Genomic DNA, 23980 nt, shown 5'->3' on the forward strand with positions numbered 1-23980 from the left:
CCTTACCATTTCTTTTTCCTTTCTTGTTATGCTTGTCACCAAATGTACCAACGACAAGTGGAGAACTTGTCGAAGGGCTAGGATGTGTCCTAAAATCATCTATATAAGGCACATTTATTGCACGTACTTGCAAAGGGGGAGGGGGAGAGAAATCGACGCTCACTACTTCGTATGGAATGTTCCCAACTGAGACGTCGTATCTTAGCGATTTAAACTACTATCACCCTTGTTTTGTTCCTCTATAGTTTTTCAGGCTAGTATGGTATTAAAATTACATTTATAGGACTCAAACCGACCTTGGACAATGAGATTTGGAAGTTTCTAAAACCATTTTTATTGCAGCGAGACAATGTGTCAATTTTATGAGAAATTCACACAAGGAGAAACATTATCGTTGCAGAGGGAAATATGTGTTATAGTTTTAACTTCGAAGCCATTTTTTACCCTAGTAACTTCATAATTAGCCATTGTGGGCTCATAATAGTTGCAGCCCTTTGAGTTGGCTTTCTAATGTCGTTGGATTTATTCCAAGTGGACATTCCTACATCGAATTATGATCAAAATACTATGCATAAATAATTTTGGACAGGAATTTCAGTTGTGCACACTTTTGTTTCAGTTTTGTATTTGTTTGCTCCTATAATTAGAATTATTCAAAACACCAATTTTAGACCATCAATGAGTGTTTTGATCATTCCTCGACTATAAATTACCCAATGTTTGACACCTTAATAAACAAATCTATCAAAAATATGTAAAATTGATAAGTTAATACATTAAAATTAAGAACAAACACACTATAAACCCATTTGTGAAAAACTCAATAGGCGAAATTTTATCGTTTCAAAATCTGGGATGCTCTAAAAAATAATGTAAAAATGTATAAATTATCCACTTAATAAACTAGCATTTATTAACAACCAGTAAAAAAGCAGTGAAATAATTAACATAGAACTTTGCATAAAAAGATGTGGCCCAACAAACTCACAAAGTGAGAATCTTGGTGTTAAGGTTATTTTTTTGCTTTTTTTGGGAGATGAACAATGGGAGTGGAGGATGGTAATAATGTGCGATGCTTGCAGGCAGCTGCAGCGAAGTACACAAAGGGGGTCCTCTGAGGTTTGAACAAAACCTCAGAAATCAGAATCATAATTACTGTAACATATTCTCAGTACAACCTATGAGAAAACTAAAAAGGTTAGAGTTTATTCTAAAATTTTACTCCTTAAATTTTACTTTCTAATGTGGTAGATATTGATAAGTTAATTTTTTTATGTAAGTTTAAGTGCAAGTGTCTATATTAAAATTTTGTGTGTATGAATAAAAATTAAAAGTAAAAAATAGAACTATAGTATTTTTACTATATTCCACAAGGTTAAATTTAGGTAAGGAGTTTGATGGATGATATATTGTGCTGTTTTTGGGCAAAAGTTTGAAAATAAAAAATAAAAAATAAAATTTGTGGTGTGGTGGTTACGACTTACAAGAAGGATTCCACAATCAAGTGGGCAGCTGGTATCTACGGAAATGTCATATCAGGTCTCCCATACAATAATAACATGGAAAGCCAAATGATATTACCGTTGTGGCAGACTCTTAAATTTTACTCTATTAATTATATTTTTTGATGTGGTAAGTATAGATAAGACACTTTTATCTTCTAGTTCAAAAAAAGTTGTCTATATTTAAGATTTGTGAGATTGAATAAAAATTGAGAGTAGAATTTACTCACCTTAGTTTAAACAAAAAGCGCACTTTAAGTTCTCAACTGATTGAAGAATTGATGCACCTTAAACACAGAAACAACGCATCTTAAGAAGGAACACGAAACACCTTAAACACAAAAATTACTCACCTTAAGTTTGACCAATATGCAAAAAGACCAAATTGTCATCGCATTTTTTTTTAAAAAAATTTGTGTTATCGTGGACGTTGATTTTGGCAAGATCAATTACTCTCATCTCACCGCATGTTTCACACACACACACACACACACACACACACGTTTAAATTTAGAATGTGTTGACAGTATAATTTGTAATAAGGATTCAGAAGATTTTTTGAAGCTTTTAGGTTATAAGTTTCAACGTTTTAAGTGTTGATAGTTTTGTTAACATTAAAATAATATTAAGATCAGATTTAGATAAATTAGATTTGGTTAGCTAGTCACCTTTAATTAACTATACTTTTGCTAATAGTCTTAACATGATATTATTTGAGATTTTTTTAGCTAGTTTGGTTAGCTAGTTTTGTTAATAGTCTTAAAATTTGGTTAGCTAGTTTTGTTAATAGTCTTAACATGTTATCTTAACAAGATTTTTTGAGATTCAAAGAGTTTAATAAGTCACTAGTTCTAAACTAGATAGCAATAATAGCAATACAATGTAAATAGGAAAAAAAAAAAAAAAAAAAAACATACAACACATAATATAAGAAAAATTAGGCCGTTTTAAACAGTTATAAATATATTCCGATTGTAAAAACACACCTTTTAAAAGTTTGCATACACCCCAACATCAAAGCTCCATTTAGCCATTAACTTCCCACAAGACTTTACAAGCATTCTTAGCATTCTATAAATATGTCCTATTCTATAACTCTTTTACCAAAGTACAATGCACAATTAATGATTCTTTAATATGCATCGAACTCATATACTAGTAACTCTAGTCTATAAAACTTAATTCATTCCAATATATTAAAATAAGTAATAGTTGTAATTACTTAATTAGTCTGGATTAAGAAAAAATATAGTTTGTCTCCAAAACCTAGGCACCACAACCTACTAGTCTACTACCCACATAGTCTTGGCAAACAGCTCCCAAAACACACTATGAGGCAGCAGTACAAAATGGTCCTTTTGTGTAATCAATTTCATGATGAGTCCTTTTCCATTGAATTATTCTCTGGCTTGCCATCTTTATCAATAGTGAGCAAGAATTATTATTATTATTTTTAATAAAATAAAAAATGATACCAATCTAGTCATTTAAGCAAGCATTTGACACGTGACCACAATGAGATATTATTACTATTAATGGCCATCACAGTCAAGCATAGTGAAATGAAGATGGACAGACTATTGAATGATTGTATATTATATGGAGTAATGAAATCAATAACTTTTTACAAATAATAATAAAAATAAAGAGTTAGGATATACCTTTCGATTAGTTATATATATATAGTGGCGGACCCAGAAAATCATCTGAGTGGGGACGAATATTAAATGATGTTAGAAATGTCAATGATAAAATATCAAACAACCATAATAAGGTTAAAATACAAAATACATTATAAATTACAATATATTTATGAGAAAATATGAAACATAATCAATTAGATAAATAAATAACAATATATTCATAAAGACTTTTAAATTTTAATTTCTTTTAGTTGGATCGATTTTTCTAAATTAATTTGAATACAATAAAGTATATTATAAACTTGTATACTATATTAATTAAATGATTTATAAAAACTAGACTAAAAGAGCATTTGATTTGTTAATTAAATGATTAATAAAAAGTAGAGTAAAAATATTTAATTTATCTTGTGAAGAAATGATAGAGAGAAGATGATTAAAAGTGTTGCTAATGAGATTTGAACCAGTGTTGCAAAAATCGAGCCTAGGTGGTCGGCCACCTAGGCGCCTAGCGATTTTTTCAACCTTGATTTGAACCCATGACATAAGCCTTTTATTACAAAAAATTTGGGGTTCAACCAACTAAGCTACTCAAACTATTTATACTTTTAACATAAATATAGATTTTATATAATATTTCATGCTATATATATATATATATATATATATATATATATGATCAAATGGGAACTAGTCTCAATATGAGAACTGTGGACTTATATTGTGTGTTCATTTTTTTTTATATGGATATACTAGATTTGTTTTCATAAAACCACATGGATTTTTTTTTCAAAACAAAAGCTTTATTAAACAAAATAAAAAGTCTTACAACTGATGGTCCAAAAGTGACCATAAATCATACTGAGCCCTTTTGGGCCTATAATAATCTAAAGAAACAAAATAGGGAATGGACCCAGGCCCTAACAGGCCAGGCCTAAAGAAAGAAGGAATAAAATAATGGACCCAAGCCCAACTAAATGGGCCAGATCAAAAGAATAATAAATGAAGAGGAAAAATAAATAAAGGAGAATGCTGAAATGGAGGCGCAGAATTTCCTTATCGGTGTCAGCAATTTCGCATAATCCAGCAGCATAACGGATGTTTGTATGGTAATAGTCTGTACCTGCGTGCCACCATGTACTATTGCGCTACCATGCCGCACCACTACAAAGTTGCAATGTCGCGACTTTGCACCACAATGCAACGATGCAACAGTGCCTACACGGCCACAATGCTTCACGTCCTCGTCTCGTCCCGAGCTATTGGCTGCGGTCATTTTGTAAGATATCCGGTAGCATACAGCTGCAAGGCTATCTCACAAGGACAGAAATATACAACATCAGCTGCCCAACTATCAGCACAAAGCAAACAACCACAAAGGAAGCCCAAAAAGATAAATGGCACGCTGGACAAAACATACAGGCACGCAGGCCTAAAACATTCCCGCTAACGAAAAACAGGCAAATAGAAAAGCGGTTGCAGGCTAAAAATATATAGGCACGCAGGCCAACACAAGGCCAGCCAATAGCAACAGTCCTCCCCAACGGCACCAGCAACGAACAGTAACCATAATCCTAAAGGGATTAGCTACTATGGGCCAGCAGCAAGCCTAGACTACCGCCAACGGATTTGATAAACCCCTACTCGGCCACCGTTCAGCGCGGGCTAGGATGTAATTTCTTACCGCTTGCACCAACGTTGAGGCGTGGTCTATTTTAAGAAACCCACAAGGGCGAAACCAAATAAGCTTAAGACCAGCAGTACCTCAGAAGCTAAAGAAGGCCTGCAAAATGAAAACGTGACAGAACAAGCAAGCGTCACATTTCCTAATCCAATACAGCTCAAAATCATGATTTGAAAGGCAGTGTATAAGGGAATAACAGGCAGTGTAAATGGGGTAGTAGTGTTTTTTTTTTTTTTTTTTTAAGTTTTTCTTAATTGTGTTTTCTATTTTCGTAGAGCATTCCTACAACGAATTGGAGTCGCAATTTTTTCATCATTGATCAAGTGTTTGTCAATGAAAAGTGGTTTTTTTTTTGCTTGTTCTTTAGTATAATATTTGCCTAGAGAGAGAGAGAGACAGAGAGAGACAGAGAGAGAGGGGGGGGGGGGGGGGGGGGCTTAGGTTCTAGTGAGATGAATGCCACATGGGAAAAATGTAGTGAAATCTTAGCCACAGATCAACTCATCTTTAAAAAAAAAAAAAATCACCATTTACGGTCAATAACAATGTGCACCGGAAGACATGACAATGTGCTTTGGAAAGCATAACAGTATGCACTAGAAAGGCAAAAATGTGTACTCTTAGGTAGAAAAATATGAAAAAATATATTTAAAAGAGTAAATTTAATGCATGATCTTCAACACAAATCATAAATGATCACATTATTCAACTAAAATTAGTAATTCATTTAAGATCAAATGCTCTTAATATATATATATATATATATATATATATATATATATATATATATATATATATATATATATATATATATATATATATATATATATATATATATATATATATATATATATATATATATAGGGGTGATCACATGTGGCCATGTTGTTAGGTGTGGTCATATGGTCAATTATAGACCATTAGATTAGATAGATCCAATGAATCATATTAATCAAGATTTTTCCAGTATTTTCGCGCACATTCTCCTACCCAGCGAACTGCAAGGGTAAACTCGTCATAAAGCACCGGAATAGGGAAAATCACAATGTTGTGTGTTTTATTACATTATTGGTGCATGTTGTCAACACTGTTGGTGTATTCTGGAACCCGACCGCTATAAATGGCCACTGTAATTACCATAACACGGGAATACACCATTGGTGTGTTTCACTGTGGTGTATTTTATTACACTATTGGTGCCTGTTGTCAACACTGTTGGTGTATTCTGTAACTCGCCCGCTATAAATGGGCACTGTAATTACCATAACACCCCCACTTACCAAAACGCGCGAAAATCCTCAGAATTACCACTGCTGTTAGATTAAACTGATTCAACGACACAGATACGACCACACCGCCACACCTAATGACATGACCACATATGAGCGTTCGTCTATATATATATATATATATATATATATATATATATATATATATATATATATATATATATATATATATATATATATATATATGACATCTACGATCAAAACACTGGAAGGCACAACAATATGCTCTAGAAGGGTAAACAATATGATCTGAAAGGATGAACAATATGTACACTAAGGCAAAACAATATACAATTCGAAGGCACAACAATGTGCTTTGGAAGAAACAACAATGTGACTCAGGAAGGCACAACAATGTGCTCTGGAGACTCAATAATGTGCTTTATAAGGCAAAACAATGTGCACTGGAATGGTATATTAGGGTGCTCTGGAAGGCACAACATTGTGCTCGACAAAAAGGAAAAATATGCACAAAAAGACACACAAAAAAAAAAAAAAAAAAAAAAAAACTAACTTATGTAAACAAAATTACCATAATGTCATCACATTTTTTAATATCTCCACTTTGAACCCTTAATCTGGACTCAATCTATGGGTATAATTAAACCCTATTTTTCACCTAAGGCAATTGTTTCACATGATCCGATATATATATATATATATATATATATATATATATATATATATATATATATATATATATATATATATATATATATATTTATTTATTTATTTATTTATTTATTTATTTATTTATTTATTTATATTCTACATAATATGAGTGTGAACTCGGTTGTATAGGTTGTGCAACCTAGTGATGTGAATTGTGCAATCTGTTGTTGTAGGTTTTGCAACCCGTGTGTGAGTTGTCCAACATATTTTGATTTTATTTATTCTCCTTCCAGCTGGTGGCAATATCACGGGACATATCAATGGGTTCAATAGACCGTGGGTTCAATGGGACTACTCAGCGGGTTTATTGAACTCGTTGAGGAGCCTATGTTTGCCTATGTTGGTTGTGCAACCCGTTGTGATGTGGTGTATAACCCGATATTGTTAATTGTGCAACTCGTGGTGTGGTTGTGCAACATATTTTAATTTTATTTACTTCTCATCCCATTGGTTGAAGGATCACAAGATATATTAACGAGTTCAATAGACCCGTTGGTTGTCCAATGGGTCTATTGAACCCGCTGGGGAGCATGTACTCGTATGTTTTGGTTGTGCAGCCCTTTATGGTGTGGTGTGCAACCCGTTGTTGTGTGTTGTGCAACCCGTTGTTATGTATTGTGCAACCCATTGTTGTGGGTTGTGCAACTGATGGGTAAATACGCATAAAGAACTACTTAGTGTAACCGGTCCATCAAGAAGTTACCCAACCAGTCCGTCATAGCCATTAACCCGACATAACTAAGTCACTTGTGATCAACCGTACTGCTCGTATCGATAGGACTCGTGACAGGAGAAGATGTTCTCGGATCACCCTTGAAATCACCCCAACAGAGAACCACCCCGTCGGTCTATCGTAGGTTGACCGGTCGCCTACAATGTGACATAACCTGCAAGCCGGAAAACCTAACTTACACGACAAGTATTGGAAGCCAACTTGCGCTTGTAAAATGGCGATTGACAGCTTGCAGGCATATGGCTCTGTCGCCTCGGTCAGTCAACCTACGCGTAACTGCGGAGTAACCGTCTGACCAAGCCAACGAGAAGACGCCACGTCAAGCCACTTGCAGCAAGTGCATTAAATGCGTAGATCAACTTAGTTAGTATAAATAGGAGGGTCACCCCCTCACTTCTCACTTCATCTCGTTACGGCAACTACTGCTCTCTACTTGTAATCTTCACTCTGTAACATCTCTCTACTTGAGATTTACTCTACATAGCAATATACATCACTTGTAACCATCCACTTGTAATCCTTTGTTACTTGCAATACTACTTAGCCTCGGACCGCTCAATCGTCACCCAGTAGATCGACCCCCGATAGGCCGACGACCGACTGACCTACGAGCGCCTTCTATACTTGTCCATAAACATACGTATTCGTAATCCCCGGTTCCATTTACGCTATCAGCAACATATTTTTGGGATTAGTTATTAAACTCTTCATTTATTGACTTGCCCTTAGTAAGCCATTAATGATGTGCACACGCCCTTTTATTTCAGAAATCAACCATAATTTTGGGATCTACATCTGGCCATTGATCTTGTAATATCTATAGTTCGTATTAGTATACAATTCTCACATGAAAACTAGATTCTTCATAAAAAAAAAGTGTATACAGTTCTCACATGAAAACTAGATTCTTCATAAAAAAAAAAAAAAAAAAGTGTTTAGTAATCTGATTCGTTAATCTAAGATGATTAATGATTATAAAATAAAGAAAAAAAATAACGGTCAATTTCATAAGATGATTTATGAAATTGATCATATGCTCATTTTCCTTTTTTTATTTTTTATTTTTTCACCGTTAAATCTACCAAACTCAATGATTACAATTTATCTACACTTCTCACTGAAAAGTTTCATAGCGGTCTAGCAAACAAAACATATCAAATTGGGCTCATGCTAATATTTCTTTACAATGGGCCAAAATGGGCTTGGGCCCATATTTCTGAAACCTATTTGTATTCTTAATAGCCCAATTCTTGAAAAGAATACGTAGCGTGGCCCATAAAGGCCCAACTACAACAAATAAAGTTTTAGTAAGGTTCAAAACCACCCAAGACTTCAGCCCCATGGTCCCATCATCGGATAGTACACAAAGTATATTATGTATTTGGGGTAAGTATATTATGTATTTGGAAATAAACTGAAACTCATTAATATATTAATTGTAACTTATACAGTTTATAATTTGAAAATACATAATGGAAGTGTTTGGACCATATTTTGTATATTATAAAATTAGTAATTCACCCGCGCGATGCACGAAAAAAAATTATGTTATTATAAATATAAATAAAAAATAGAAAAACTAAATTATTTTAAATTATTTAATATAATAATATTTTTAAACTTTCATTGGTCAAGTATTTATTATTTTTATAAAATACAAAATTACAATTAAAATTATAATTATAATTATAATTATAATTTTATATGGTTAATATAATCTCTAATTATGTGCATATTCAAATAAACGTATATAGAGAGTTTACATAATTACATTGATTTATTCTTAATTGTATTTTATCTATAATATAATTTTCACAAGTCGAATAATAACTAAGATAATTACATTTGGAAAGCAAATTTTAAATTTTGTATGTGTAAATTTAAACTCTAATTGAACAAATTTTTTATATGTTGTGTTTTTTTTTTTTTTTTTTTTTTTTATAATAAAGGATGTTGTGGCATTAATTGTAACATTAATTATTTCTCAAACTATATAGCTTTATTATATAAAGGACAATGTCCACCATGAGCACAATGGAGCCTAGTCCATAATAGTGCAATTATTATTGTGTGGACCATATTTTGTATATTATAAAATAATGTATATTTAGTACACAAATAATGCACTTTTAGTATATTAAAAATGTACTTTATTTTCAGAAAAGGTATATTATTTGAATACTAAATGTACATTATTTTATATAATGTATATTCAGTACACAAATAATGTATTTTTAGTACATTAAAAATGTACTTTATTTTATAGTTCATACAATATTATGTGCACCATGGTCCACACAATAATTTGCCATAATAGTGGAGCCTGGTCCATAATATAACATTTGCGTATAGTATATTGTTATTCCAATAATCCAATGTTGTCTTTTTAGGACAAACAAACCAAAACTTATGGAACACATATATGGCGCAAATTATGCCCTGGAAACGTGTTCACCGTGAATGGTGAACACAAGTCCAAATAACGTCGTTTTTAGGTAAAAAAAAAAAAAAAAAATCACGGATGTGGAGTTAACGGTGCGCGTTTGATCAAATTATGAATTTTCTGTTATGAGATTATAAATGTAATGAAAATTCATAATCTCATAACAGAAAATTCATAATCGCATAAAAGTAAAATATTTATTAAATTATGAATTTTCTATTATGAGATTATGAATTTTCTGTTATGAGATTATGAATGTAATAGATTCATAATCTCATAATAGAAAATTCATAATTTCATAACAGAAAATTCATAATCGATTGAGTAGCCAACCCCAGCAAGAAGAAAGGGGAGCGGAAAGACCGCTTTCCAACATCATCTTTCTCGCTTTCAAAGCAAAGAAAAGAGAAACGACTAATCTCATAACAGAAAATTCATAATCTCATAACAGAAAATTCATAATCTTATAACAGAAAATTCATAATCTCATGGTTCCAAAGTGAATGTGCAGGCATGGATTCATAATTTATGAATGTCCGTGATTTCGGACGGGAATGTGTAGGCATGGTTCCAAAGTGAATGTGCAGGCATGAATTCATAATTTATGAATGTCCGAAATCATTGCTCACCTCAAATTAAAGTGAAACCGCGAAATGTGAAAATGAAGAAGAAAAGTCACGCAATTAATTAAGAAAAAGAAAAAAAAAAAAAAAGATAACGGTGTACTAACACCGTTGGAACCGTGTTCCATGGCATAACGATTGCATATATGGAATACTAGTCTTTTCTATGCGCAATGCGCAAAAATATATGCTCAGCATATATATCTATTTTTTAAAATAATTAACAAATCCATACTAATTAAAATTTATTTGAAATCAAATTTATTTATTATAATAAGTCAATATATAATGTCTACGAATATTATTATTATTAAAGAAACAAGAAATATATGATGGATGCATGTGCATGGTAACAATAATGGAAAATATAACGGAAGTTATAACAGTAGGAGTATTATTTTTGTCCAAAAAATTATATAGTACAACTCTAAAAGCACAATGTACAAAATGATTAGCATTAAAAACATTGACATAAATGATAGATATAATTTTGATTGAGACTTATTATGTTTTATTTAGATGTGTCATGAACTTGCCCATAAGAGGAAACAAGGGGTAAAGGGTACACCAGTCGTTATATCGTTGACCGCGGTGCATAATTGATTATGTATCGCGCATCAAAACGACGCTGTTTCTTTAAATAAATAAACGACGCGCTGTTAGTGTTAACGGAGTGACACCACAGTGTATCTAAACCGACACTGCCTCACGTATTATTTTTATATTATTAAATGAAACTGCAGTTATATCAAAATGATACTGTAGTTGTGGTGAAATGAAACTGCAGTATATATAAAATGAAACTGAATAACATTTCACATATTTGAGTGTATATTGTACAATGAAGCTGTAATTATATAGAAATGATCATGTAGTTGTATTTTAATAAAACTATAGTATATATAAAATAAAATTAAATAACAGTTTCACATATTTGAGTGTATAAATATTGAATGAAACTGTAGTTATATCGAAATGAAACTGTAGTTGTGTTGAACCAAAACTGCAGTGTATACAAAATGAAACTGAAGAACATAGTTATTTTTTTTGCGGAACGGTGCGAAATGGATTCCGTTTCTTTTCATTAAATAAAACGTCATTTTGATGTGCGGTGCATAATTGATTATGCACCGCGATACTCGATATAATTTGTCAGAGTACACAATAATGAAAAGCATTCCTGTGCAATCTCGAGTTTTCAAGAATTTTGACATTACCAAATATAGGAATTCGACTTATTAGGGTTTTTTTTTTCTTTTTTTTTTTTAATACTGAATTCGACTTATTAGTAATATGTAATTTTGTGTGAAGTATTATAATTTTTCAATTTAGTGCGATTTATTTCTCATGTATAATTTGTGAACTATTATATAGAAGCGGATGAAATTTACTCGATGTACACAATTAAAAAGTGACTATAAGTTTCCCTACTCACCCAAACATATTGCAAATAATATGAAATTTAGTTCAACTATCATATTCTTTAAGAAACCGGGCATGATTCCCAAATATAATAATTCGATTTGAAGGTTATCAATAATCTTGTGTGCGTCAAAAATATTCATGGAGAAATTAGGGTGTGTTTGGTTGGTGGGTTTTGCACATAGGAATGGGTATGAAAGTGATTGTTGTTGTTTGGTTGATAGATTTTTAGAACACTACTATGGGTTTCGAATACCCCATTAATTGAAAAACTCATACCCAAATACAATAAGGGTTTCATTCCTTTATTCATTCTCAAGCACTACTATTAGTAATCATTCTCATTCCACCATACTACCAAACATGTTAAATACTTTCACCAAAACCCATTACCATTACCAAGTATTTGATACCCATTCTGATTCCAATTCCTATGTGCGAACCAAACACACCCTTAATGTGCAGATTAGTTACCAATTAAATGTTGACGGTGAGCAGTCTAGCCCACGTATTCAACCCCTCAAATGCTTTTTGCGGCAACATTAGTGTGGTATGGCCACGTTTTGTGTAACTAAACATATTAAATTTAGTAGAAATAACATCTTTTTTAGCATTCAAAAAAAAAAACATCTTTTTTAAAGACCATCTCCAACCACCACGATAAAATGTTAAAATGGTATAATTTTTTTACACATAATTTCTCCAAGGAATACAATATTACGGTAAAATTTTGGCGTTTCATGAATAGTGCAACGTCGTATATGGCGCTGCACTATTCATAAAACGCCATTTTTGGTGCAACAATTTATTTCCTATTTTGTCCCTGTTTTGTTCTTGATTTTTTTAATAATTTTTTTTTGTATTTTTTTTATATTTATATATTTTATTTAGTATTTAAACATAAATTGTATATTATTAAAAATAAATCATATCATTTGAAAGATCTTATTAAGACATTTAAAACAAGAATTAAATTATGTAAACATAATTAATGTTGTAATTTATTAAAATAATAAAATTATAAATATAAACTTTTAATTTATGATAATATAAATCATTTTAGTGAACGAATAAAATTTGGTGTAGAATTTGATGTAAATGGGTTGGAGATGAAAAAAAATTTAGTGGCAAAATATGCTGGGAATATTCCTTTGATATAAAATTTAGAGTTAATTCCATTTTTGGTCCTAGATTTATAAGTGACAGTCCAATTTTATTTCTTTTTTATCAGGGCATCCACATTTGGTCCTAGTATTATTGTGGCTTGACCATTTTTGGTCATCCTTCAACAAAATCGTTGAAATATCATTAAATACAAAGGCATTTCGATCATTTTTATACAAAGTGAGTTGACCCCATTATAAGTTTATGTTTATTTTTTGAAAAAATTTGTAATTAAAGGTCGAAATGCATTTTTATTTAACGACATTTCAACGATTTTGTTAACGGAGGACCAAAAATGGTCATGCCACAATAATACTATGACCAAATGTGGATGTTTTGATAAAAAAAGAATTAAAAGTGATTTGCCACTTATATATCTTAGACCAAAAATGGAATTAAATCTAAAATTTAGTACAAAAGTTAGTGTTTTGAGTTGGTGATAGGCTAAGAAGCTGGCCTGATTCCAAGCACCAACCAGTCACGAGCATGAATACTAAGACTTCACATGATTCTTTTTTTGTTGGATAGATAAGCGGTAACGATAATCTGGGCTCATGTTATTACCTTAAATGTGTCCAATGAAGTGTGATGCTGTCCAGCTGCTTGCAGACTCACCCATTTAATATATTCATAAATAATACCAACAATCATAGTAAGTGAATGATCAATTGTCAACAATATTATATCAGGCATTTTGTACAACATAATAAGAAAATATGATGATTATCGCAACTCCAGCCAAATTAGTCCAACAGTTAACTCGATAATTAATCACAATGTTTCAAATTCAACTTTTTATGGGAGCGGTACGTCTTTTGACTTAGTTTGAACCAGTTAGCTATGCACACATAAGTTAATTTACCTCTTTGTGGTCCTTTGTCAACTAGGTCCCAAGGCAGTCCATTGCCAATTAGGGCCACAAGACGGTCCTTTGTTAGCTAATAAGGTCAAAAGGCAGTTCTTTGTCGACTAGGGTTACAAGGCGGACTTTATCCTGCAGTGTAATTTTTTCGTAAATCGAAGAAAATAAGATGATTCATGTCAACTTAGTAGTCACCATATCCTTTACTCCCCATTGGCTTACTTACACTAGATTTAAAAATCTCTATAAAATAATCAGAAAACATGTTTACACGCCTAAGTTTATGAGTAGTATGATGGAGACATGGACAGTAATATCATGTGCAGCCATAATATACATTACAAGTTGTTGGGTTGCTTGCTTGGACTGAAGGCAGGTGCCATTCCTCCATGGCCTTGCTTTTAAGTTTCTGAATTCTGACTGCCTTTTGTCCACTTTATACTTAGGTTGTTTCTTATGATGTCTGGTAGAATACTAGAATGTTTCTGCATCAGCAAGAATTGTTTTATTGGTTGCAGAAAAGAGAACTTTTTTAGTAGAAAGATGGGAATGTTTTAGTGTAGATCAGAATGGTCTTTCTTGTCTTTCATTCAATTCCCAGATTCCCATTGCTATGAAGATCAAGAAAAGATCAAATCTTTACCCCACAGTGCTGATCAATCTGTTCGTCGTTCTCATTTCTCTTCCCAGGCCTGCCATTGGCTATGGCGCTGCCTCCACCATTGCAGTCAGCTATGCTGCAAACTCAACAGCAGTTGTGTGTGGCATTTCTGCGGGCGAGGTTAAACAGGGCATTCAATGCTACAAGAATGGCCAGATTTTTCGCGTTGAGCCTTATATCTCCTATGAGTCTATATCAGGGGGTCTTGGCTTCTTCTGTGGCCTAAATTCAGGCGGTTCGGTCCTTCTGTGTTGGGAAACGAACGCGTTTCTAGCCAAGAGGCTTTACTATAGCCGGGAAAAACGTTTAAGGGGACTAACTGTGGGGAATTCCCATGTCTGTGCTATTGAGGAGCCTACCGGTTTAGCATCGTGCTGGAGGTTTAAGAAGTCCGGGGTTGAGCAGAAGTTCGAGACGATCACTTCGGGTGGAGGGTTTTCGTGTGGGATTGTGAAGAGCAACGGCAGTGTGTTGTGCTGGGGAACGAGCGGAATTGCAGGTGAGCTCCAAAGGCAATTTGGCAATGCCAAAATGGAAAGCTTAGCAGCTGGTGAGTTTCATGCCTGTGGAATGGCTAAAAATGGAAGTTTGGTCTGTAAAGGGAGAAATGGCGGAGACGTTCCTTTTCGTTCTGCTTTCGTGTTTGCAGATCTCGCGTTGGGTGCCAATCACAGCTGCGGGATTCTCAGGAACAATGGCTCGGTTTTGTGCTGGGGAGGGGGCTCAGAAAGGCTTCGGTTTCTGGACAGTGCAGTGAAGAATGTTTCTTTCGAGTCCATAGTTTCTGGCCTGGATTTTGCTTGTGGATTGACAACCAAAAACCTTTCTGTGATTTGCTGGGGGCCTGGTTGGCCTAAAGGGAATGTTGTTCCCTTGCCAACAATCATCCCTGGACCGTGCACCCAAGCCTCGACGTGTTCTTGTGGCATATACCCTAATTCGGATACCATCTGTGCTGGTTCTGGAAATATATGCAAATCCTGTGATGTTCTTGAGCTTCCATTTCCAACACTTTTGCCACCTCTCCCACATTCAGCCCCGAAACCACGTCTGCATCCAGTTTCTTCGTCTTCGAAAGCTCAGATTAGGCGTTTTTGGGGGTTTGTCATATTCGGATCACTGGGAGCTTTTGCAGGACTATGTGCTTTAGCCTACTGCACATGGAGGGGGTTTTCCAGCACAATGGAGAGCTCTAGGCAAGCCGGGGGGACGGTTGAGAATGCGAGTTCTTCCATGAATGAATCGTCGGGCTTAAAGCATGTTGAGATAGCAGAGAAGATGAGATTCTCGGTGTCAGAGCTAGCTGCAGCCACCGGCAACTTTGCCATGGAAAACAAGATTGGCAGTGGGAGCTTTGGCACGGTTTACAAAGGGAGGCTCGGGAATGGCTGCGAAGTAGCCATCAAAAGGGGGGAGATTGTTTCGAGGAAGAAGAAGTTCCGGGAGAAAGAAAACGCGTTTCGCTCAGAAATCATGCTGTTATCGCGCCTTCACCACAGGCATTTGGTGGAGCTCGTCGGGTTCTGCCACGAAGACGAGGAGAGGCTTCTGGTTTACGAGTTCATGAGCAATGGCTCCCTGTACGATCATCTGCACAACAAGGCAAATCTCGAGAAGGGTAGCGAAAAGTTGAATTCTTGGAAAACTAGAATCAAACTCGCGCTGGATGCTGCTAGGGGAATCGAGTATCTGCACAACTACGCAGTCCCGCCCATAATCCACCGAGACATCAAGTCCTCAAACATACTTCTCGACGAGAACATGACAGCAAAAGTATCAGATTTCGGTCTCTCACTCATCACTGCAGACTCAGAGGACTCCATGTCGTCTGGAAAGGCAGTTGGAACCGTCGGATACATAGACCCCGAGTACTATGTCCTCAACATCTTAACATCAAAGAGCGACGTTTATGGCCTAGGAGTCGTGTTACTAGAGCTCCTATCCGGGAAGAAAGCAGTGTTCAGAGACGAAGAATCAGGCCCTACGGGCATCGTTGAGCACTTAAGGCCTATGATATCAGCCGGGGAAATCTCGACCATATTGGACCAAAGGGTAGGATTGCCAAAAGAAAACGAGGTCGAGTCAGTCGAGCTATTGGCTTACACTGCCATGCACTGTGTGAGCTTAGAGGGTAGAGACAGACCATCCATAAGTGACATTGTGGCTAACTTGGAGAAAGCACTATTTCTTTGCCAGTAACATATCATCAGACAAGATTTAAGGTTGTTGTTGACTTGTTGGTGCATGTGACCAAAATCTTTCTTTTTTTTTTTTTTTTTCTTGTGAAAAACTAAGATTCAAGTAGCATTAAATAATCATGGGACAACAATCAAGATAACATATAGTATATCAAATAAACTCGAAACCCATAAGGAGTTTGACAGATTTGTACTTGTCACCTCTATGATCATACAATGGAACAGATCTAAACCCGGTTTTGAGCTCCGATACTGGCAGGCATGTCTGACCTCCAAATTCATTCTCTCCTGTTGGGTCATAATCTTTAACCTCAACCCGAAGCAGTGCCAGTTCAGGCACACGTAGCGGGAACTCAAACTCATCCCCATTCCACGATGGAATCCATTGATCTTCTACCACCTGAGTTCTCTCCGATTTCGTATGATCAGAAGCCACTCCTACAATGCTAATCTGCACAACAGAACCGAGATTTTCTTTCAAGTTTTTGCATTAACAAATAACAATAGTTTTGATATAGATTAGCTTACCTTGACATAGAAGTCGGGGGGTGAAAGATAATCGAAATGTCTAAAGTGGAAGTCTTGACGCCACCCCTCTCCCATATATATGTTAACCTTCAAAGTCGTTTTTATTGGCAAGGCCAAGGGATCGAAAACTTCATCATAGTATCCATCGCCTAACAGAAAACTCGGTTTTTTCACATACCCACAGCAGCCATTAGCCCTGAACATCCCTTGCATAATCCACAGATACTTTGCATATCCCTATTTGAAAGATGGGGAGCTGTGGGGTTAGAATCTTGATCCAGACTAATGTATGGTCACTCAACTGGGCTATAATGCATATGAGCCAAACCACACTAAAAGATTGAATCCAACCAATTAGCTAGTCTAACCTATGGCCTTATAAACCCATATGTTCTCTCTTATTTTATCAATGTGAGACTCTTAACAAGGGTGTTTTGTTATTTTTATGAATTGAAGAGCAGATTGCAAACCTCCGACCTGCATGTTAAACGCAACCATCTGAGCTCCGTGCATCCATCCAACGAAAGGATTATAGTTCGAGGAGGTAATGCGCGTGCCCTTGGGAAACACTCTCAGCAAGTTGCGTTGTGTGAACCTGAAGTGCAGACAGATCAAGCAAACATTGTTGAGCAGATACCTTAAACGACATGAATAATTAATGTAGGGAATAGATGGTTACTGGATAAGTTCCTTCCCGTGTTTCTTGGCAGCAAGTTCGAGTGTTTCTTCACTCATGCTGAGACGAGTAACTTTGCCATCGTGGCTGGGCAAATTTCTGATACTGCCCTTCAGCTTACCAGCATGGATTGCAATCAAACTTTTGTATTCGGAAATCTCAGTCGCCCCATCTTCATCGTCATCAACACCTTCCTCCTCTGAATCTGCTTGCGAATGCTGCTGAGCCTGCAAGAGAGAGTATGTATGGTCAAGTATCCGGGAGGGAAAAATCTGGTTATGAATGAGAGATGTGAAAAAGACCCCATGGCTGAATGGAACTTCATCTTTAGAAGGTCTGGGATATCGTTCATTTGCTCTCCCGTGTACTTCTGCATATTCCTTTGGAGGCTTCGTCGAAATCATAATTCTCTCCTTGAGAGATTCTGGCGAAGGAAACTCATACATCTCTGATCCCGGGCAAAACAGCATCTCTCCAAAAGTTCTTTTCACCATCTGCATCCACCACGCCACCACTGCTTATTTTAAACATGAAATGAAATGTTCTAATGCTCTCCACTCACCCCGTTTGATCTAAAAAGTTTTAATTACCCCTGCAACTTTAGCTTGAAGATCGGGAGTAAGGTGATCTTCAAACGTTATTATAAGAGGATATTTCGAAGCAACAAATGCATTGCTCTTGATGGCCTTCAAACACTTGATTAGTTTAACCGGAGATGTCAAGGTCCTGCAGTTTACAGAAGAAAAAAAAAAAAAAAAATCACTTTTGGAACAAGTCTCCCTCGGTTAAACATGAAGTCTTGGATTTACACAAAATATTTTTACCCGCCATGACAGACATCAACATCGTCCCTTCTTGAATTTGGCCATAGGTCCAATTCAATCACTCTAACGCCTTTCTGCAGTGCCTTTACTATTGGGACGACGCTGCTTTTACTGCTGAGTTGATTTCCAGTAAGATACGAGTTATGTCCAGTGAATATATAGTAATGAGCCAAGGGAGCAGTCATGTCATGGTGAACCTGCAAACAAGAAGAAACCAAAAAGTGAAATATAACAGAACCACGATTCCAGATAGTCCTTAGAACAGACACAAGAATTTTCACCTCGGTATTAAGGGCAGTGTTAAGATCACTGAGGAGATAGTGAAAAAACTCCTCGACGACCAAGCCCTTAGGTTGGATAAGGTTGAGACGCTTGACGCTAGAAATGATTTCGTGGGCTGTCTCCCTCGTTGCATAGGCCTCCTTCTGAAACTCCCTCAAGAATCTGACCAAATTCTCGATGCTCATGATGTCATCCTCAGAGTATTCTGCAAAAACGTGGCTAACGTGCTCTGGTACTTCTGCTGGCCTCTGTGTGAACCCGAGCAAGCAGCAGCATAACCTGAAATGTTGACGGGACATCTTTACACAAACCCGCCTGGTTAGCTTGTATGCAGACAGAAATGCGCCCGCTATGCTTCTTATTCCTGACAGGAATTGCTTAGGAGTGTCAAACTCGTTTCTGGGAAAGTACGCTATTGCAATGTTCTATACTTGATCCCAGAAAGAAGAAAAGTTTAAATCTTCCCAGAAGCAAAGAGATTGCTTGTGCTGTCTTTACTTTAATAAAGCAGGAGAATAAGGTGCTCACTTTAATATGGAAAAACATTCTTGAACTACTGAATATTATAGTAAAAGCAAAGATTCACAAATTCATATATTCCTTTGTTTCTTGAAAACCTGTACACAAGCAGCACTCATAAATATCATTATGCCATGGAAAATCACAAGATTCTGTTCTGAACCAAAAGAAAAAACACAAAAACACGCCTCTTGATCCTAAGACAACACACAATTCAAAACATGGTCTAATGAAATTGTTGCGTGAAATATGGATGAAAAGAAACAGTACATTAAACAAACTCGAAGCGCATCAGAAGCCTCACTGAATTGTACTTCTCTCCTTTGCGATCACAGAGGGGAACAGCTCGAATGCCCGGTCTCAACTCTGCAACAGGTAAACACGTTTGGCCTGCAAAATCGTCCTTCTCAGACAAATCATGCTCGTGCACTTCAATTCGCAGCAAGGCTAGCTCGGGGACAGTCAATGGGAACATAAACTCTTCTCCCCAAACCGGTGTCCAGTTATCTTCTTTTATCTTCGTCTTCTTCATCACCTCATCAGCAGGCACTCCAGCAATCCCAACCTGTCATGCCAGTGAAGAGTATGAACGAACAAACCAATTTTATTTATAATACGATGCAGAAGCTAAATCATTTCCCACGTTCTAAGAAACTATTTATTTCGAGAGATTAGAGAAGTAAGGGGCATTTATACTAGTCACTGAATTTCCAAGCAAGAAAATAGCAATAAATCATAAGTTAACCACCTTACCCTTGTGTAAAAGTCAGGTGGGGAATATGAATCAAAGTGAGTTTGCTTAAAGTCTAAATGCCATCCATCTCCCATGTATACTTTCACCTACAGCATACAAAAATGATTAGAATGGACAAACTTTTTTTTTTTGGTTTAATAAACGAAATAAACTGAACTTCATTTGTGGTTCTCACTTTTAAGGTTTTCTTCACATGCAACCTCGTTTTAGGATTGAAGACCTCACAATTTGGACCGACATTCATTAATAAATCAGGCTTTTTAACATAACCACACCCTCCATTTGATCTGAACATCCCTTGCATCAGCCATAGAGATCTGCCATATCCCTGCCATTCCACAAGTAATACATTATCCTTTGAATATTAGCATTAAATTAAATTTTGTACTCTCGTATCAGATACAAACCTGCATGTTAAATGCAACCATCTGAGCGCCATGCATCCAACCAATTAGTGGCTTATAGTTTGAGGAGTTAAATCGAGTACCCTTAGGATAAACCCTGAGGATATTTCTCTGCGTGAAACTATTGAGAAATGACCATCCATTAGAGCAAAGTGCATACAATAACGAGAAACTCAATTCAAGACGATTGGGAAAAAAAAAAAAAGTCCCGAGTCTATTGAACTGTATACGAGCTATACCTGACAACATCTGTCCCATTAGTATCGGTGGCCTTTTCAAGAGCTTGTTCACTTAGACTGAGGCGTCTAACTTTATCAGGATCAACTTTCAGGGCCTCCTTCAGCCCACCTTTGGGTTTCCCAGCATGGATAGCAATTAAGTTTTTGTATGCAGGTGGTTCGCGTGCTTTCTCATCATCATCAGAATCGTGATTGTTTTCTCTTGGATCGCCATCATGCTAGAAGGAAACCGAAACCTCAGTATATATACAACCATCCCTAGGCAGTATATGGAAAGAAGCAATGTCAAATAGTTCACCTTGCTGTCTTCTTTATCAGCTGTCATGGTTGAAGGCTCGTCGCCCCAAACATCATCATCATCAGCAGCAGCATCCTTTCTGCTTTCAGTGCTCTGTACACTATTTTGGCTTCCTAAACTATTTTGTTTTTCTTTAAAAGACTGAGTTTCAAGGTATTCTTTTGGAGGTTTAGTCGAGACAACAATACGATGCTTTAATTGTTCTGGTGAAGGTAACTCCTTTAAACATTCTGTTTCAGGAATAAGAAGCATATCTCCAAATGTCTCGATGAGCATCTAATGAAAAAAAAAAAAAAAAAAGCCAAGTAGGCATTACGAAGATAACTCAATCAGTAAAGAAGTACAGTTAACTATTAACTTATTAAGTAGCAACTAACCTGAGCTACTTTAGCCTGAAGATCAGGCGTAAGGTGATCTTCCAGTGTTATTACAACAGGGTATGGAGAGGCAACAAAGGCGTGCTCTTTTATCGACTTGAGACATCTTATAAGTTCCACGGGAGCTGTCACTGTCCTGAATGTCAAAAATGCTAATTTAGATGCTATATGGGAAACTATGAAGAAAACAACAGTAATATACCATATTCTACTTATCTCATATCATTCAAACAGTTCATATATAGTTGCCATATATTTTTGGCCTCAAAATCCAGTAGCTCACATCTTAAACCATTTACATTTAGACTTCTTTTAATGTTGAAAATAATAGGGTAACCTGAAACCTCCTGCTTCATTTCTTGATTTAGAGTTTCAAAGAAACATAGTCAGAACTCAGAAGAAGCATTGACATTTGCTAACCTTCCATGAAGAACATTCACATCATCTTTTGCAGAGTTTGGCCATATGTCCAGCTCTATAACCCTCACACCTCTTTGCAATGCCTTAATTATTGGGACATCACTGCAATCACTTGTCAGCTGATTCCCAGTCAAGTAAGAATTGTGGCCTGTGAATATAAAATAATGGGATAGTGGAGCATTCATATCATGGTGAACCTGTGAAAAGATAACATCATCAAACCATAATTACACCAAATATGCTTCACAACAACACTCATACTCAAGAACAGAAACAGAAACAGAAAACAATAATTGCTCAGATAACAAAACTAGAAACGCAAAGATTTAAAAGAAATTAATATCCTAACTTTATTTGATCAGAAACAGAAAATCCCTTTGTTTTTAGATTTAAAATAGTGGTACAGAATCTGACAAAAGCTATGAAAATGATCACAGAATTTGAAAAAAAGTTTGCAGCTTTATGCACTACCAAAGTCTACGGAAAGTCAACGCAAGAGAACACGAAGTACCTTGGAAACCATGGGGGGATTGAGGTCAGGGGAGAAGAGGAAATGGTGGAAATCGTCGAGAGTGAGAGCATGGCGAGCGAACTTGGAAATGGGGTGTCGCTTCTGCAGGATTTGCAGCACGACGGCCTCGGCGGCGTCGGCGGTGGCGTCCACTTCCCCCTGCACCTCCACCAAGAACCGCCGCAACTGCTCAGACGTCAAGTGGGTCCCTCCCTCCGCGTATTTCTTGAAAGCCTCCTTCACGTCCGCCGCCGGCTCCGCCTCCGTCACCCTGAACTTCCGGGTGAAACAAACGCAGACTCTGTAACTCCCCATTCCGGCAAACTCTGTCACCTCTTTTCGCCGCGTAGATTTGCTTAGTTTTCTTCTCCCTTTAATCTGGAAAAAAAGAAAAAAAAAATTGTTCCTTTATAATGTAGGTGGCCTATACCATATGATTATCCGTCTTTGACCGGAACCAGGCCGCACACTCATTCCATTTCACGCATGCTGCGTTTCGATGGATCCACAGTGACAGTAATGAACTAATGAATATGAAAACGAAAATAAAGAATTTTAAATTTGTGATATATATAATATAAGATGTTAATAGCTCCGATACAATTAGTTATTTATGTGATTGTCTTAATTATCTGTCAAGTCTGATATAATAAGTACACGAGTTTAATTATTGTCAAAAAATTTTGATCAAATTTGTCACATACAATCCTTTTAATACAATTTACATCTCTTAGTTTGCATGCTATAGTAGCGCTAATGCAACAAATAAGGATTATATAGCTGATAATGATGGTTATATATATATGGTTTAACTACCTTTATTACACTATTAATTATTTATTTATGAGGAATTATTGTTCACCAATCTATTGCCAAAGTTTTTTATTAAAAGATTATATTTATTGGTAGGGGTTAAAATTAATCAATCACTTTTTTACTCTAAATTTAGTTTTAATTGTAAATATTACAAATAATAGACTACATTTGTAAATAAATTTTAAAATAATCATAATAATGACACGGTCTTTTTAACCTTTTTTTTTAACATTCTGTTTACGTATTTTCTTCTTTATTGTAGTTAGCATTCGAAGTCGTGATTGTTTGATACGAGAACGTATTAAAACTTACATTTAACGGGTTGGGAAACTAAAACTGTCAACATCATTAATTCGTGAGAAATTTAAAAGTCAATTATACCAATGTTAACAATTGAATGCTTCAAATTATGATTCTCTATAAATATAAGGACTAA

General features: G+C 35.6%; 3 protein-coding genes across 6 annotated transcripts; 1 reads left to right on the plus strand and 2 right to left on the minus strand.

The window, feature by feature from the left end:
• The first annotated feature begins 14357 nt into the window (after positions 1–14357).
• Positions 14358–16932, plus strand: LOC109173624 (putative serine/threonine-protein kinase-like protein CCR3). The gene has a single exon (XM_019322865.1). The coding sequence runs from the start codon at positions 14651–14653 to the stop codon at positions 16895–16897; it is 2247 nt and encodes a 748-aa protein (XP_019178410.1). The 5' UTR covers positions 14358–14650; the 3' UTR covers positions 16898–16932.
• Positions 16933–19561, minus strand: LOC109173626 (phosphoinositide phospholipase C 2-like). 2 transcript variants are annotated; one of them, XM_019322872.1, is made up of 8 exons: positions 19206–19557; positions 18925–19121; positions 18691–18826; positions 18403–18594; positions 18104–18327; positions 17902–18019; positions 17425–17661; positions 16933–17347 (listed from the first exon to the last, which is right to left on the minus strand). In XM_019322872.1, exons 1-8 carry the CDS (start codon positions 19503–19505, stop codon positions 17048–17050), a joined length of 1704 nt encoding a protein of 567 aa, XP_019178417.1. In that variant the 5' UTR covers positions 19506–19557; the 3' UTR covers positions 16933–17047. The 2 variants fall into 2 exon arrangements, with proteins under 2 accessions (XP_019178417.1, XP_019178416.1); XM_019322871.1 differs by having other exon boundaries at positions 18104–18594; positions 19206–19561.
• Positions 19403–23270, minus strand: LOC109173625 (phosphoinositide phospholipase C 4-like). 3 transcript variants are annotated; one of them, XM_019322869.1, is made up of 10 exons: positions 22729–23270; positions 22218–22414; positions 21798–21933; positions 21421–21696; positions 21123–21340; positions 20887–21004; positions 20655–20807; positions 20479–20565; positions 19996–20290; positions 19403–19485 (listed from the first exon to the last, which is right to left on the minus strand). In XM_019322869.1, exons 1-9 carry the CDS (start codon positions 23041–23043, stop codon positions 19997–19999), a joined length of 1794 nt encoding a protein of 597 aa, XP_019178414.1. In that variant the 5' UTR covers positions 23044–23270; the 3' UTR covers positions 19403–19485; position 19996. The 3 variants fall into 3 exon arrangements, with proteins under 3 accessions (XP_019178414.1, XP_019178415.1, XP_019178413.1); XM_019322870.1 differs by lacking the exon at positions 19403–19485 and adding an exon at positions 19552–19570; XM_019322868.1 differs by lacking the exon at positions 19403–19485 and having other exon boundaries at positions 19773–20290.
• Between the last annotated feature and the right edge of the window lie 710 nt (positions 23271–23980).

This window comes from Ipomoea nil, unplaced genomic scaffold (assembly GCF_001879475.1).
Source record: "Ipomoea nil cultivar Tokyo-kokei standard unplaced genomic scaffold, Asagao_1.1 scaffold0482, whole genome shotgun sequence".
Taxonomy (NCBI): Eukaryota; Viridiplantae; Streptophyta; class Magnoliopsida; order Solanales; family Convolvulaceae; genus Ipomoea; species Ipomoea nil.

Coding starts and splice junctions, on each gene's coding strand:
- LOC109173624 (XM_019322865.1), top strand. CDS start 14,651: ATGAAGATCAAGAAAAGATCAAATCTTTACCCCACAGTGCTGATCAAT.
- LOC109173625 (XM_019322869.1), bottom strand. CDS start 23,043: ATGGGGAGTTACAGAGTCTGCGTTTGTTTCACCCGGAAGTTCAGGGTG. Junction 21,934..22,217: donor GTGAATGTTCTTCATGGAAG/GTTAGCAAATGT, acceptor TTTGACATTCAG/GACAGTGACAGCTCCCGTGG. Junction 21,697..21,797: donor TTCAGGCTAAAGTAGCTCAG/GTTAGTTGCTAC, acceptor TTTTTTCATTAG/ATGCTCATCGAGACATTTGG.
- LOC109173626 (XM_019322871.1), bottom strand. CDS start 19,505: ATGTCCCGTCAACATTTCAGGTTATGCTGCTGCTTGCTCGGGTTCACA. Junction 18,827..18,924: donor GTTGATGTCTGTCATGGCGG/GTAAAAATATTT, acceptor TGTAAACTGCAG/GACCTTGACATCTCCGGTTA. Junction 17,662..17,901: donor TGGTTGCGTTTAACATGCAG/GTCGGAGGTTTG, acceptor TCTTTCAAATAG/GGATATGCAAAGTATCTGTG.